The following is a 15,880-nucleotide window of genomic DNA, read 5'->3' on the forward strand; positions in this document are numbered from 1 at the left end:
TAAGAGGAATAAGAAACTACCATGATTTATCAAAACATTGTGAAATCCTTCCTATCCTCGCCTATCCACATTTGTTTATTTTAGGTTTTTTATATTTATAATTTCAAAAATTGTTTCCTTAGTGATCTCTGTTGTGAAAACAGATATTTTTGTGAGATTTAATTCTCGGACTAGTTTTTTAGGCCTACTTTTCTGATAAAAGTATATATAAAATAACTGTTACTCACTAATTTAGCAGAGTCAGATTTATAATAAACGTATTTATCAGAAAAAAAACAAGCAGTGTAATGCTACACTTTATTGTTATTCAATATTTACATGTTATTGAAAGAAGGAAGTTATGGGCTCTGCAAAAAAATAAAGATATAATGGACACCAAGGATTTAGGTATTTATTTATTAATCATTAAGTGAGCAGCATAGCTTAATAAAAATTAATATGTTAAGTCAATGATTTTAAAATATGTGTGTCTTAGCCTTGTGTAGTTAGCTGCCTAATAATATATAATATGTCTTATTTGGTAATTTTCTTTACTTGAATATTTGTTTATTTATAGATTTATTTATTTCATAATGCAATTACTTTTATTTAGTAAAGCTACAATGCTTTTGTGTAGCACTGCAGCCATGCAGCCTGGGTACACCCAGCAAGAAGGTCCTGGGTTCAAGTCCTACCCTTGCCCTGGGTCTTTCTGCATGGAGTTTGCATGTTCTCCCTGTGCATGCGTGGGTTCTCTCCAGGTACTCCGGCTTCCTCCCACGGTCCAAAAACATGACTCTGAATTCTCTCTAAATTCTCCTTAGGTGTGAGTGAGTGTGAGAATGGTTGTTTGTCTCTGTGTTGCCCTGCGATAGACTGGCAACCTGTACAGGGTGTACTCCGCCTCTTGCCCATTGACAGTTGGAGATACGCAACATTCATGCATATTATTTTGACTACATGGTGACACTAGAGCAGGGGTGTCAAACTCATTTAGGTTGAGGGGCCGCATACAGCTTAATCTGATCTCAAGAGGGCCACACGAGTAAACTCATTGCAAGATTAAATAGAACTAATAAATGTGGACTTGTTGTTGATTTTTATATTTTAAAATAATTTCACTTTTACACAATATATTATGAATAACCTCAGCGTTTTTAAGAAAAGTATGTGCAATTTCAACAATACTTTTACTCAGTTAAACATTTACTTAAGTGCATTATGCATAAGAACTGATCACAGTGATTATACAATGTTGAAAAACATTTATTCACATTTTTTGGAACTTAAAAACACTGTTCTGCATGACAAAATACATCAAACAGATAAAAATTAAGAAATTATTTAAATTTTTCCACACCTGAAGCTTAATCTGCTAATTAAAACACAGCGCCCCTCGTGGACAATATATGAACTGCATATTTTCAATTAAACAAAATACATGTTTTTTTTCCAATAATTGTTTTATCATTCTCTTCCTTTTATCTTGTCAACTTGTGAAAGTTAAATCTGATGAGCTCTTTGTGGCATCTTATTGCCACATTGCCAGACAGGACACTAAAAAAAAAAAAAAAAAAAAAATAATTTTTTTTTTTTTATAATGATAATGCATTTAGCCACAGGGCCGGACTAAATTGTTCGGCGGGCCGGATCCGGCCCGCGGGCCGTATGTTTGACACCCCTGCACTAGAGTGTAATGCTGCTTGATGATGCAGCACTGCTTGAAGACCTTGGAAAGGAGAATTAGGAGGGAACACGTTTTCAGGGAACAAAGATTTCCTGACCCATGATAATGATGACTGGCTAATATGCTGCTTTAGACTCTCTAGCATGTTGTGGCCTCGAGCCCTCTCTAAAAATGGCCCATCCCTCCAGTGAGCTGCATCTAAAATGTTATTTTATTACATTGCTTTTCCTTTTGAATCACTCTTGCATTTATGTAGATTTGAAAATGACAATATCTAAAAAAAAAAAAAAGAGCATTCAAAATATGTTTATTTTACATAAAGTTAAAGCGAGCTCTGACTCTTCAAGTTCAAAGGTCAGTACTGGTAGCCCTTCATATGATACATTACAAATAAAGTAACTCTCAGTTTTGAAAAGATTGGTGACCCCTGCTCTAGAGCATTGCACTCTGCTATAACCAACAGCGGACAGTGGCTAGCCCTCAGGTGCTTGGTCCTAACTCTAACTCACTCACCGAACCCCAGAGTGCAGAAGAGGAGTGCTTTAATAAGTAAGCTTATCATTTATATAGCACATTTACAACAACCTCAGTTGACCAAAGTGCTTCACAACAATCACATCATAGGTAGATAAAGGATAAAACAATAAATAACACTAAGTTTATTTATAAAAAAATATTGAAACGCTAATAAAATTTGCAATAAATTACCAAATAATACCAATATGAATAAAAACCGAGACATACATAATTTCAGATTGCAGCAGTTTCTCAAGAACTTGAATCAATTAAGTATTAATTTTCCATACTGGTAGTGGCGTTGAAGGCCAGGGAAAATAGATGTGTTTTCATTCCGGACTTAAACTGACCTACAGACTGAGATAGCTTAATAGACATAGAAAGACGGTTCCACAGTGTGGATTCCGCCACAGAAACGGCTATAATACCACTAACACTCATCCACGCTCAGCTGTCGGCATGACTCTTCGTCATTTGGGAGGAATCCTCATCCTCATGGCCTCCCTTCTAATCAGAATGACGATCTGGACTCACAGCCTCCTTCAGGATGTGAGAAATGTCAACACGTAGAACGCCTCCGTGAGGCTTTCAGCTGACGTTTAAGAGAGCAATAAGGTTCACTTTTTAGCATGTTTCCTTTAATGTGGACAAGGTAAACGCCATTACCTCTGATTGACACATTTCTCAAAGGCCTTTCTGTGAAACCTTTCACCATTTATTTGCTTTTCCTCCATGGTTGCCATAGTTAGCCGTGAAATAACAATGATCAGCTGACTCATTTAAATCCACATCAACATTCTTGAGGTGCTTTGCATCCACCATGGTTGAATGTGGCCGTGTAGAGGGCAGAACCTGAGGAGGAACCTGGTAGGCAGACGTTCAGATGCAGCTGAAAGGGAAATTACGCGCTGGTGAGCGCGCGCATGGTTTTAGAAATCACAAGTCGTTCTGGCGTACACCATTTTAAACTTTTATGCAATGTTTAATAAATCAGAACCCAGATCATGTTTTAACTTTTTTTTCATAGGAGGAAGCTCAGAATACCATGTTTCCACCATGGCCATATACATTTTAGGAGAATATAGTAAGAAACAGCGAAGTCTGTCAATAGCAGATGAATATTTGTTAATTACAGATTGTGTTTTTGAAAAACTAAAAACTATTTTATAGGGAACAAGGAAGTAATAATTATTACCTGATAAAATGCCTCACCTAAAGAAGAACAAGGAAGACGGTTTGTGTTTCCTGATGACTAACCCATCTAGCAATGCTCAGCTGAAGATGAATTTCCAGTTGCTTTGGCCTGATAAAATTTCGGTGCTACTATTTTCTGCCTTGTTTGCGGCTCTACTTGGTTTTCATACTTACAATGATACTGTTGCCCGTGCTACGCTTAGAGCTACCGTCAGCTAATCAACCTGTCTTCACAGATATAGCAAACTGTTTCTGAGAGGAGTGTGGTGTGTGGGTACAGTTGCAGAAACAAGAAAGTAGACCCTGAATCCAAGGAAAATTTGTCTTTTAAACAGACTGTTTTATTGTTTTACAGTTTACAGAGACACACCTGTAGTTCACCCGGTTCTAAACAGACAAAACAATCAAAACAAACTTAATTTACACAGGCATTCTTTAGAAGGTCAGTGGTTTAGTATCCTGCCAAAGCAAGAGGGGCTGGGTGGGGGGGTGGAGGGGTACAAAGAGTAACTAGTTTACTAGTTTTGGTCGGTCCAAACACTAATCTTCTTCTTTTTTTCTTTTTTTTTTATCCAAACAGACTTTACTATGAACACTGAAATTTAATTGAAATTGGCCCTTTTGAACTGTTTACGTTGCAAGCATCACAAAAACATTCTTTTGCTCCACATATAAGTACTGTATTCACATTTTGCAAAAAGATACAACAAAAAAAAAATGGAATCACCGCATGTCATTATATACTGAGTAATAGGTCCTGCCTTGGATTCAGGATAGAAAGAAATCTCTTGTTCTTCCTCTCTGTGTTCTTCAGCTTTTTTGAAGCAGAATACTGTGGCTGCAGCGTGCCGCCTGCAGGGGGTCGCTTCAGGGACGGAGACACTGTCGCCCTCCATGGGGATATGGGATGTGAACTTTTTCATAATTGTGTTGTTCTTTTTGACTGTTTTTTTTAAACCCCTCTTCATATTTAGATGGTGGCTGCTAGGAAGGGGGTGAGGGTAGCAGGTTCACCGGGAGAAATTAAATTAAACTGATTTAGTCATGTCACACGACGACAAACAGACTGCAAGTCAGAAAACGTGTGGCATCAGCGAAAAATCTGTTCTCAGATGTCAGAATGAAATGTATACAGTTCAATACATGCAACAGAATTTATCCGATCACCCAAACGGTGATCTAAACATCCAGTTCTTTAGTGTAAAACTCCAGATGTGTGAACGTGATACAAAATGCTTTCGATGAGTCTACACCACATAATGCCCGAGTTGTTGGAGCACCTCCCCACTAATACTGCAGGATGCGTGAAGGGGTGGAATCTGCTGAGGTGGGGCTACTGTCTTTGGCGTGGGAGGAGAAATGTAATTCTAGTTTTTAAAATGTTGGGCAATTGTTGCATTCGCACCCATTTTAAATGGGCAGCAGGGGCTAATCTGTGTGGAAACAGGGGGAGGGAAGGGGGTTTGGAGGGTTCCTGTTGAAGGCTTTGGTTGCTGCAGAGTTGGTGTGTGTGTGTGGAAAGCGGGGTGAGTTATGGGGAGCCCGGACACAGAAGTAGTAGTGCTGTGGTCGATGACGGTTGTGGTCGTGGATGGGGCGTTCTCTAGATCATTTAAGACCGTTTCCTCCTTCCCTCCAGGTTTCTGAAGTTGGATGGACGGATCTTCATCTCAGCAAATTCAATCGAGTGCTCGTGGCCTTTCCAGTGGAACCAGTTTACGCCCTGAAGGAAGGAATGTGGATGAAAAAACAGAGTGAGGGAAGTGTTAAAGTCAGTCCCTTTTACAGATACATGTTGCAACAGTAGGAAACAATGCGGGCATCAGTATACTACTTTCAGTGTTTTAGCAGCCTCCTCTATTTATTAGCAAATGTAATTGGCATGTAAGGTGTTTAGAGAGAAAGTGGTGCTGAAAGAGAAGTCAAAAAGAGATTAATGACAGCATCAAGGCTGGTTTCCTGGACTGTCTACACACCCACAGGGAGTCAGGTGACATCCAGTTCTTAGTATTCTTTCGCCTTTCTGGGAAGTTCTTTCTCTTCTGGTGTACCACTTAACTTCAAATGGATTTTTTTTATCATATTATTTAATTATGTTTGTTAGCCTGGTGTCTTCTGTTTACCTGCTTTTGCCTCTGTCACGCCCAATTTTAAATCAAACAGATTTTAAAGCTCTTTTGTCCCTTCATCAATCAGATTGTTAAATAAAGCAGGTGTAGTATGTCGTCATGCTGCTGATGCTCTGGTCTTATCTGCCGGTTCATTTGTTGGATTGTATGAGTGAATGTGCCAACGCTCTTTTATGGATCAGCTTTTATCGAGCAATATCTGTTTACTTGTTTATTCTGTTCAGACGATTTTATCTATCTATCTATCTATCTATCTATCTATCTATCTATCTATCTATCTATCTATCTATCTATCTATCTATCTATCTATCTATCTATCTATCTATCTATCTATCTATCTATCTATCTATCTATCTATCTATCTATCTATCTATTCCTAGAAGCCCTTTACATGCCTAGGTGCTAGGTTTTCTACACATGTGGGTGTGGAGATGATAAGAACAACTGCAATGAATGATTTGCAGGCGTGAGCTAATGTTAAAGGGATCATAAATCTTAAATGGTGTTTTGAAGAATTTCTTTCCTGGGTTAAATTAGAAAAATCCAGGCTTTAAAGGTTCCACGGTTTTATATTTTGAGAATCCATTTTACAGTCCAGATCCTGAAAGAATGTAAAATAACCATTTATTTTGATGTAGTCGGAAGGTGTGATGCACAACTTCCTGGTTATTATCAGCTAACTGAGGTTCAGAGTTCCATGATCTTACAGTGATTAAACTATGCACAAAAAGGGGCACCCAGTCCCTGTTGATTTAACATGCAAATAAGCAACAGAAAATGAATTTAGGAAACTTTAGTTCATTAATTTCTTGTACTGAAGTGAGAGGCTGCTCTGTTCCTATTGTGCCAAGAGAACCTTATTCTACTAGACTACCATCAACAGAAAAAGGTAATCCAGGCATTCTCCACTTAATGAACTCAGTAGACACATTTGCATGGTTGCAAATTATCGGCAGGTACACGGTTCCCCTGAGAGAGTCACACACTCCCCCTGTGCAGACAACACCTACAGAGCCTTGCACAAGTATTCATAGTCATTTCATTTTTCCACATTATTACCACAAATTATTGGGGTGCCATGGTTCTCTTGGCTGCTTCTCTGATTTTACTCTCCTTGCTCAGCCTGTCAGATCAGGTGGTCGAATATGACGTGGCAGATTTATTAGATTGAACAGATTGCTGGGAGATGTTCAAAGCTTGGCATATTGTTTTATAACCTGACCCTGCTTTAAAAAGTCTTGTTAACTTCCTCCCTGACATGGCTGCCAAGATCCATGGTCTTCATGGTGATTATTGTTCTCACCATAAAGACCAAATTTCTGAGCCCTTCACAGAGAGTTTGGATTAAATTCTGAGATTAAATTACACCCTGTTTAAGGACTGTTGGACCAGTAAGAGAAATGGGGATGAACGCAAATACACCAGTTACGTATATGACTGAACGCTGCTGTACCTTGCTGTGGCTGTTATCTCCGTAGCGTCCCATCAAGTTGACCCGGTGACAGTTTTTGTACCAAAAGGCTCCCTTGTAGGACAGAGCACAGTTGGTCACAGCAATGTCGTTGTCATGGTCATAGGTGGAGAATGGGCGTCCATGGTGGTAGGTCATAGAGTCGCCTAGAAAAACACACACAGACAGTTTCTGTAAGGAACACAAGCAACATGAGAGCATCTTCTCCAGCTAAGTGTGAGGTGCTACAGTGATCAGCGTTAGAGGACATAAAGAAGGCAGCAGTGGGTTAACCTTACATCTCACGGGCTGTTCAAAGTCTTAACCAGCTTCTATTATCCAATAAATCAATAAATCAGTCACTATGTGTAAACTGACAGCAGCTCTGGGGTCTTGCCTACGCACAAATCAGGCCCTGAAACTTGCGTACGTCACTTCCCGCGCAAAGGTTATGATCTATAGGAAAAAACTTGCCATAAGGACCGCACATTTGACTCCTGTGTACGCAGGGCCGGCCCGAGGCAAAAGCGAATTAAGTGGCCGCTTGGGGCCCCCCAATTTTTTTATTTTACAATTAACAATTCAATAACTCAAACAAGTGATATAAATGAATGAATGATGAAGAAAGAATGTATTTAATATGTTTTGTGACAGTTTGTATTCAGAAGTTTAAAAAAAAGATTGAAAGTACAGTTATCATAGTTTTCTTCATAAATGGGACTAGCTAGTGATTGGCTGGATGATTAATGCTAATTTGTAAGCAGAATCTGACTCCCTAGCCATCGTAAGAGATGCAGGTAGGTACAAATAAAATATCACTTTAAAGAAAGGAGCTCTACCTGCAGTCCCACTGTATCCTCCCACGTGGACTTTGTAGCGGGTCCGAGGTTCAGAGACAGAGAACTTCTCGTAATAAGCGTAGGCCATCTCTCCCTTGTCTCTTAGATCCACTCGCAGCTCATATTGTCCTCCAGATGTTATCTTATGCAGGTTGGAAAGACCTGAGAGAAAGAAGGGACATCTTAGTAGAATCAGCCACAGTGTGAAGAAGCCTGATGGTAATGGATTCCTTCTTCATTAAGCTGTTCCCTTTAGAGGGGTCTAAATCTCACCTCCAGCATCCTCTGCTCCTACAACCTTTTGCATATTCCTATTCACTACATCCACAAGCCTCCTTTGTTGTTTTTCTCCCCCCTTGCTGCACCACGTTCAACATCCTTTGTTAAGTAAATGTACCTCAGCCAACATCCCTTCTGCCCAAACTAACTCAGCCTGGTAACTTTGTCTATAGAGAGCTCCACTTGAGCTGTCCACCTGAGGGTTTTTTCTCACCCTGCACATTTCTGCGACTCCCCACAGAAAACAAAAAATCTTCAGCATCACATCCTGTCTTTGTGTTAGTGGCTCCATCACCAAACCATACATCAGAGCAGGTCGTACTAACTTCAGGTGGCTCTTTCCCTTCACTCTTCCACCCCATCCTTTGCCATTAATCACCCATGACATTGTTTCCATTTACCCCATCCTGCCTAGTCTTTCTCCCTTTTTTTATGCACTGCGTGTTGCTTTGGATGGTTGACCCCAGAAACTCATCCACCTTTGATACCCCTCAGTTCCTGACAGTTTCACTGTTCCACCTCTCTGTCTCATTCAAACATAGGGATTATTTCTTGCTTTTTCATTGAACTATCATTCATCTCCATAGGATACCACCTTTACAGACCCTCTTTTATGAGCTACCTGCTCTCACTACAGATCTCAATGTCATCAATGACCGTCAGAATCCATGGAGACTACCCGACCTAGCCAACTGGCCATCACCCCTTCAAAAAAGAAGGGGGGGGGGGGGTCTAAGCTGAGCCCTGATATAGTCCTACTCACAAATCAACCCGTATGCCACTACTACCACACACCTGTTACTACTTGAACATATTTCCTTTCTTGGCCTCAAATCCTTGGATTTCTCTAGATCCACAAAGACACAGTGAACTCCTTCTGACCTTCTCTTCGCTTCTCCATTAACTACAAATGGAGGCAACTTGACTTTCACTTAGAGTTTCTTAAGACATTTTGAAACCTATCCAGGAGTCTTTGTCAGTTCTGGTGGCTTGCCCTTGAGCCACCTGAAGTTGGAGCGCCACTGTTTTTAAGCACATGGAGGCCCATCCTCCCAGGTGCATTCCAGGTCAGATGCAAAACAGCAACACACCTGTCACTGTCCTGGGTAGCTAGAGACAACTGCTTGGTGTGAGTGGAGTACTTGGTCACCTGAATCCTGTTGAGACTACTCGTCATTTTTTTTCTCTTTTGTCAAACCCTCTTTCAAACCATCCGTCCTCTCTGTCCAAAAGCTAAACATCATGCGCACCAAAGGTGTGTCCTTTGCTCGTGAGGTGCAGGTGGCCTGCTCAGTCTTGCCTGGAGTTGCTTCATTCACTGGGATTTTGTACTCTGAGAAAATTCTCCTGAGTTTCTCAGAAACCCCTGACACATATAGGCTGACAATGTGTAGTGTTGTTTTTTTTTTGTTGTTGTTGTTTTTGTCTTGCTAGTTTTGTAGGTTTACTTAACAGAGTTAACAAACACCTTGTTAGGATAACCGCCCGCTTTACGTGATTTCCTAACGTGCTTGTCCTCTGTTTGTTTCTCCTCTGTAACAGAGGGAATGTTGTCTGCATGACAACTCAGCGTTCCCATAACAGAGAGTTTGTTTCCAGTGGCCGATGTGAATCACCATGCAGGTGAGTAACAAACCTACTCACCTCTGTGAGTAGGTTTCTGGTAAACCTCAGTATTGAGACTCCCATCTTTCTTACAGTTTTTTACAGTCGCTAGGACACATTTCTCAATACTTAGGTCACTTTTTCAAAACTCTTCACACAGTGAGCACAACAGAAGTATATGTGGGCTAAACTGTGGATCATTTATCATTGCTTTGGCACAAAATGCATTCAATGACTACATCTTTCAAATTACATTAATTCTTTTCTCACTTCGACACAACAACCGCCAAAACTCTGTGTACCTACAGGACAATTTGCACATGCTTACATACTGTTTTCAAAACTGTTAAACTTATGTTCAAAACAATAACATAATACAAAACTGAATAAGACAGCAATTTGCTACATTTCTACAGGAATATTTTAATGAAATATATTTTACATCTTAAAATTAAATGCTATAAAAATAAGTGGACAATTGGACCAACCACAGCTGATTCTCATTGTAGATGAACATCTACACAGGTGTTACTCTTTCAATTTCATTACAAAAGGAGACAACTGCTGAATAGTTTTGTATTGTGATGTAAACATGGACCCAGCCAGAAACAGAGAAGTGGCTGAAAGAGGAAGAAGAGAGGCTGGGAGGGGGCGAGGAATACGTATGCGTGGTGGAAGAAGAATAAGAGGAAGACCAAGAGCTGTAGTTTCAGATGAGATCAGAGCTACTGTAATTGATCATGTAGTAAATCATGGTCTCTCAATGAGAGAGGCTGGTCAGAGAGTGCAGCCAAATCTGCAACGCTCAACAGTGGCATCTATTGTTAGAGTTTTCCGGCAAACCAACAGGTAACTTGTATTCTGCAAGGGCATTTGACTGAGTTGCACATTACAGAAGTAAATAGACTTGTGTGTAATTGCTTCTGCATTTCTGCTTAGGAGTCAACGGTTACCTCACACAGGTGGGAGAGGAAGGATGCTCACTGATGTGCAGGAAACAGCCATTGTTGATATGGTCATCAGAAACAATGGCATAAAACTCACTGAGATTCGAGACACAGTTTTGGCAGACAACATTACTTTTGCAAATATTCACAGTGTAAGCATCACAACTATTTCTAGAGTCCTGAAAAAACATCAGGTAAGGATGAAACAGTTGTACACTGTGCTTTTTGAGAGGAACTCTGAACATGTCAAGCAACTCAGGAACCAATATGTCCAGGTAAGATCACAATAAAATACAGAACGGTTTTTGAACAAAACACACACAAAGAAATTTTTTTTAGGTAATGTTTACTACTGTAACAGCTTATGTTGCCTTGTGGATTTATTATAGAGAGACATGGAGATTGAAGGCAGGCAAACGCCCCACATTTTCATCTTTGTGGATGAGGCAGGTTTCAACCTGGCCAAAACACGGCGACGAGGAAGGAATGTGATTGGGAAGAGAGCCACAGTGGATGTCCCGGGCCAGAGGGGTGCCAACATCACAATGTGCGCAGCAATATCCACTGATGGACTGCTGTTACACAAACCACTAATTGGGCCATACAACACTGAACGTCTCCTTGCGTTCCTGCATGATCTCTATGCAAGGGTTGTGCTAGGTGAGGAAAGGGATGCAGAGAGAAGAAATCCACCAACATTTATAATTGTATGGGACAATGTGGCATTTCACCACTCTCGTGCAGTCACCGAGTGGTTTGCAGCCCATCCCAGAATGGTGTCACTTTTCCTCCCACCTTACTCTCCATTCCTCAACCCCATAGAGGAATTCTTTTCCTCATGGAGGTGGAAGGTTTATGACCACCATCCACATAATCAAATGTCCCTCCTGGACGCAATGAATGCTGGATGCCTGGACATATCAGCAGAAGATTGTCAGGGATGGATCAGGCATGCCAGAAGATTCTTTCCTAGGTGTATTGCCCTAGATGACATAAGATGTGATGTGGATGAGAACCTGTGGCCAAATGGAGAAGACCGAGTAGATTAGCATTACTATTGTATCTGTATCAGTGGATGATGTGAATACAAATTCTTGTATTTTGGAATTACTCCTAAAAACAAATAAAAGACATAAAATATATTGAAGCATTCTGCATCATGTCTGATTCATTCCAGTAACCTCTATTGCAGTGAATTATTAACCGAGATTGTATAATGCTACATGTTGTTAGTGTTTTTTAGGTCATTGTTTTGTGGGTGACAAAGTGTGTTTGTTGGCTGTCAACCTTTGCTAGTGTTATGGAAGAATGTGTTGATTTGAGATATGTATGAAGTGATTTGGTAGTTTTAGTGCATTTTGAATGTGAAATGAACTGCTGTGCCAAGCTGAAAGTTGGTTTGGAGAACTGTGTGAAGAGTTTTGAAAAAGTGACTTAAGTATTGAAAAATGGGTCCTAGCAACTGTAAAAAACTGTAATGTGCACAGTGCAGTCCAGAAAAAGCAACATGTAGTCCTTGTCATCCTCTCTGGTGAACTTGATGTTGCTGTCCACTGAGTTGACATGATGTGGGTCATAGTTTTCCATCTGACTTGGATTGTGCCTGGGAGGATGGGCCTCCATGTGCTTAAAAACAGCAGCGCTCCAACTGCTGGTTGCTGAAGTGCAGAGCCTCCTGGATAGGTGTTGAAACGTTTTCAGAAAACTGTAAATGTCTGGTTGCCTCCAACTTTGGCCTGCTTGTGGTTGCCATGGACTGGATGGCTGAGAATTTGCACAGGCTTCTCCATTAACACTCAAAAACTGTATGTATCTGTGGGTTCTGTGATTGTCACCTTTTTCCAGAACCATGGAACCCACAATCCCGTATTGAACATGGGAAATCATGTTATGAGGATGTAGTTAATTTCATTGTTTTACGCTACTGCTACAAATACAATATTATTAAATGAGAAGAAAACTTTTTTGCACTTGATTTATAATCACATCAGCAGCAAATTGTAATAAATTCCATATTTAATTGTCAGTCTTCTTGATCAGTAGCTTATCACGTTGCTCAGCCAAGATCTCTAAGCATCATGATTTATCTATTAGTGTTTAACAAGAAATTACCAAGCCAGAATTCATCATTCATGTCACCAAAACCAGCTGTGTAATTCTTCCAGTTGCGGAAGAACTCCAGTCTGCCACTCTGACGTCGGAGGAAAACCTGCAAAACAAAAATAAATCGCACCAGGGTTGAACAACCTTTCAGACACAAAAGTTAAGACTATGTGGGTTTTTAGGAAAAACTGAAACAAATGTCACACGTCCGTGTTCAGAATCACCAGAATGGTTGAATCTTTGGTCTATTTCTATTGACAGAACTGGTGTAACTGAGTCAGATTTGCTCACACAAACATTTAAAGTTCTGTCCACAGTTTTTCCTCTGTGCTGAGATCAGGGCCTTGTGACGGCCGCTCCAAATCACTGAAGTTGTTTGCCTTAAGCCACTTTGTGACTGATTTGGCCCCTCAATATTTCTCCATAATGTCCATTGCTAGTGATGCTGTCTAGCTTGTGAAGAGCACACTTCTGTCCTACTACAGAAAACCCACACAACGTGATGCTGCCATGCCCCTACATCCCAGTCAGGATGGCTTGCAAGCTTCTTCTTTTTTCCTTCAAATCTGATAATTGGCATATTTCCAAAACTTCAGTTTTAGTTTCACCAAACGCCAGGACATTTGTCTCTGTCTCTGAGTACATTTAAAAACGGTATCGTGGATTTTTCCCCCTTTTTTTTCTTCCAGAGTAAGTGCTTCTTCCTAACTAAATAGTCTTTCAGACCATGTTGATAAAGGGGAACGTTTTAACTATGATCTCACCAAACCTAGCAGAAATATGAAGCTATTTGTTAATGCTGTTGAGTTCGTTGCTTTTTTTTTTTCTTACCAGAGTTTCATGCCGAGTTCTGGTTCATTTGAAAATAAAGCATTTGTCTTCACAGGGGCACAGGGGCGCTTTGTATTATATCTGTATAGATCTTTTTTGCTGTTTTTGTTTAAATTGTATAGATAGAAAAAGAAATAGGAAAGGAATCATTAGTTTTGTTCAGCTGTGAAGACTCAATGCTTGAGAAACTGAGCGCAGAGACTTCAGGACCCCAGTCAGATGCAAGTAAAACCTAAATTATAATTTGCTTGCACCATCTGCAACTTAAAATGCGTATTGCGCCAGACTGAAAACTATCCAATATAAATTATAGGTGAGTACTGGAAGTGGAACATACCTTTATCACATTATTAGATATTTGCCTTGCCTTTTTAAAGTTTGAGCGTGTCAAAAATTTTAAATATTACAACATAGACATCTACCACACAATTTTGCCTCTGCTATGCAATTTGCTCTGCTACTTTAGTAAAACAGAATTATCCTGATAATTAGTCCCTCGTTTTCATTATATACTATGCAGACACTCCTCAGCAACAAGGAGACATTTCAGCTTATGTTCTGATTAATTCAGACTTCTTGGAAGAACACTACCAAGTCTCACTGAAAAATGTGTAATAGCCACGTTGTTCCAAAAGGGGAAACATAGTACTAACAGTTTGGCTTTTTAATACATTTCAGCCTTTTTTTGGCCTATTCATTAACATTGGCTTGAAAGCTGGTCATGTGACTATCAGTGAAAAAAAGAAAATGGCCTACATTCCCTGTACTTTATGTAGACAACTCAACACTTAAAAAAAAAAAAAATCAGCTGCATTTATATGCATTTTGATTACATTTCTAGCGAGAAGTACGCTAGAAACATTGTATGTTCTCAGAAAAATGTGATAATGTTACATTTTCTACCTTTTGTTAAAGGATGTTAAAGTAGTTGCGATGGACGCAGCAATTATATGTCACCAACCCGTGCTGACTTTCCCAGTATAAAAAACCTCAGTGTTTAAAGAAAACATTAGCTGGTATGTGCATTAATTAGAAAAACCTCAGAATATCACATGTTCTATTGGTTGCTGTTGTTGCTATTCCACATAAAGTACGGGGAATGTCGGCCATTTTCTCTCTTTTTTTTTTTTTTACCATGAGAAACTTGACAGTCATGAGACCAGGTTGCAAGCCAAATAACAGGCCAAATAAAACGTAGGACTGAAACATCAAGGAGCCAAATTGTGACCACACTATATTTCCCCTTGTAGACAAACGTGGCTATTACATGTTTTACAGTGAGCCTGGGTTGAAGGAAAATCTTAGGATTACTTAGGACTTTTGAAATCCACTGCAACATATCGGCCCAGAATAATGAGTAACCTACAATCCATCCGCCTCCGTCAGTGCTCATGTCGCAGTAGACCTGCAGGGGCTGGCTTTCGTCTCCTCCCAGGTAGATGGTGTGCATGCCTGATGAGGTGTCGCCGTTCAGCAGGCTCTGTGAGCAGTCCCTGGGGTGTCTGTACAGCACACCAGCTACACAAACAAACACATCAGATGGCAATACACAGGGCGTTGTGGTCATTTGTGTTCAGTCTACTTCCAAGGTGACAAGTCCTCCAGGTAGAATATGCCTCCTGCAAGCTGAAGGAGTCCCACAGCATACTGGCAGCAGCGTTGCTAAGCAACGGGTGCTACGTTCGCTACAGCAGTGGCTTGTTAAGCCCAAAGAGCTGTGTGTTTACTGTGGTTGGGTCAGATCAAGGCTGTTTCGTATTCACTCCAGAGGTGAACTGTCCCATAGTCCAATTGGAAGCAGACCGAGACCAGGTGGGTCTCAGTCCAGTTCCTTGGTCTGGACCAGGGTTTGCGTTAATGTATTCACACCTGCACAAAACGTCCAGACCAATGGGGGAAACAAACTCTGCTCCGTTTAAAGCAGAGCAAATGTGGCAGGTGTGAATATATCCTAAGCGTGATGTTTAAAGGACCGGTGAATTAACTCCACTCAAGCAGAAAAGTTTATGTGTGTCAATCACTTCAGCCCTGAGTGGTATCATAAAGCACATGTTGCAAATGTAGAAATGTAGTTCTTGAACTGCATTACTGCTCCAGTTTAAAAAATGCTCATAGTGAATAACGACTGCAGAATTGAGCTGAATGTGTGTTTGTAGCACCAGACAGGGATATGTGAGTGTACTCACTGGTGGTGAAGACGGTAGAGATGACTTGGCTTCTCTTGGGACCAGCAAGCGCTTCCAGCTTGACTGAATATTCTGTGGAGGCACTCAGGTCGGCCATGTTGTACGACACAGCGGTGGGACTCAGAACCACCTCCT

The 15,880-nt window shown here is 40.5% G+C and overlaps 1 protein-coding gene across 4 annotated transcripts in view; it reads right to left on the reverse strand.

Annotated features, from left to right (window-relative positions):
- Positions 1-3,684: 3,684 nt before the first annotated feature.
- The window catches only part of tnc (tenascin C), a 65,245-nt gene continuing 53,049 nt past the window's right edge, over positions 3,685-15,880 (reverse strand). For 2 of the 4 annotated variants that reach the window (XM_036144672.1, XM_021309169.2), the window contains 6 exons: positions 15,746-15,878; positions 14,926-15,077; positions 12,738-12,834; positions 7,795-7,956; positions 6,959-7,122; positions 3,685-5,099 (listed from right to left, as the gene is read on the reverse strand). In XM_036144672.1, coding sequence (XP_036000565.1) covers positions 4,989-5,099; positions 6,959-7,122; positions 7,795-7,956; positions 12,738-12,834; positions 14,926-15,077; positions 15,746-15,878 — 819 coding nt within the window. In that variant the 3' untranslated portion in view covers positions 3,685-4,988. The remainder of the gene's footprint in view (positions 5,100-6,958; positions 7,123-7,794; positions 7,957-12,737; positions 12,835-14,925; positions 15,078-15,745; positions 15,879-15,880) is intronic. The other 2 variants (XM_021309177.2, XM_021309171.2) reach the window with 1 other exon arrangement.

Source organism: Fundulus heteroclitus, chromosome 12, assembly GCF_011125445.2.
Source record: "Fundulus heteroclitus isolate FHET01 chromosome 12, MU-UCD_Fhet_4.1, whole genome shotgun sequence".
Lineage (NCBI taxonomy): Eukaryota > Metazoa > Chordata > Actinopteri > Cyprinodontiformes > Fundulidae > Fundulus > Fundulus heteroclitus.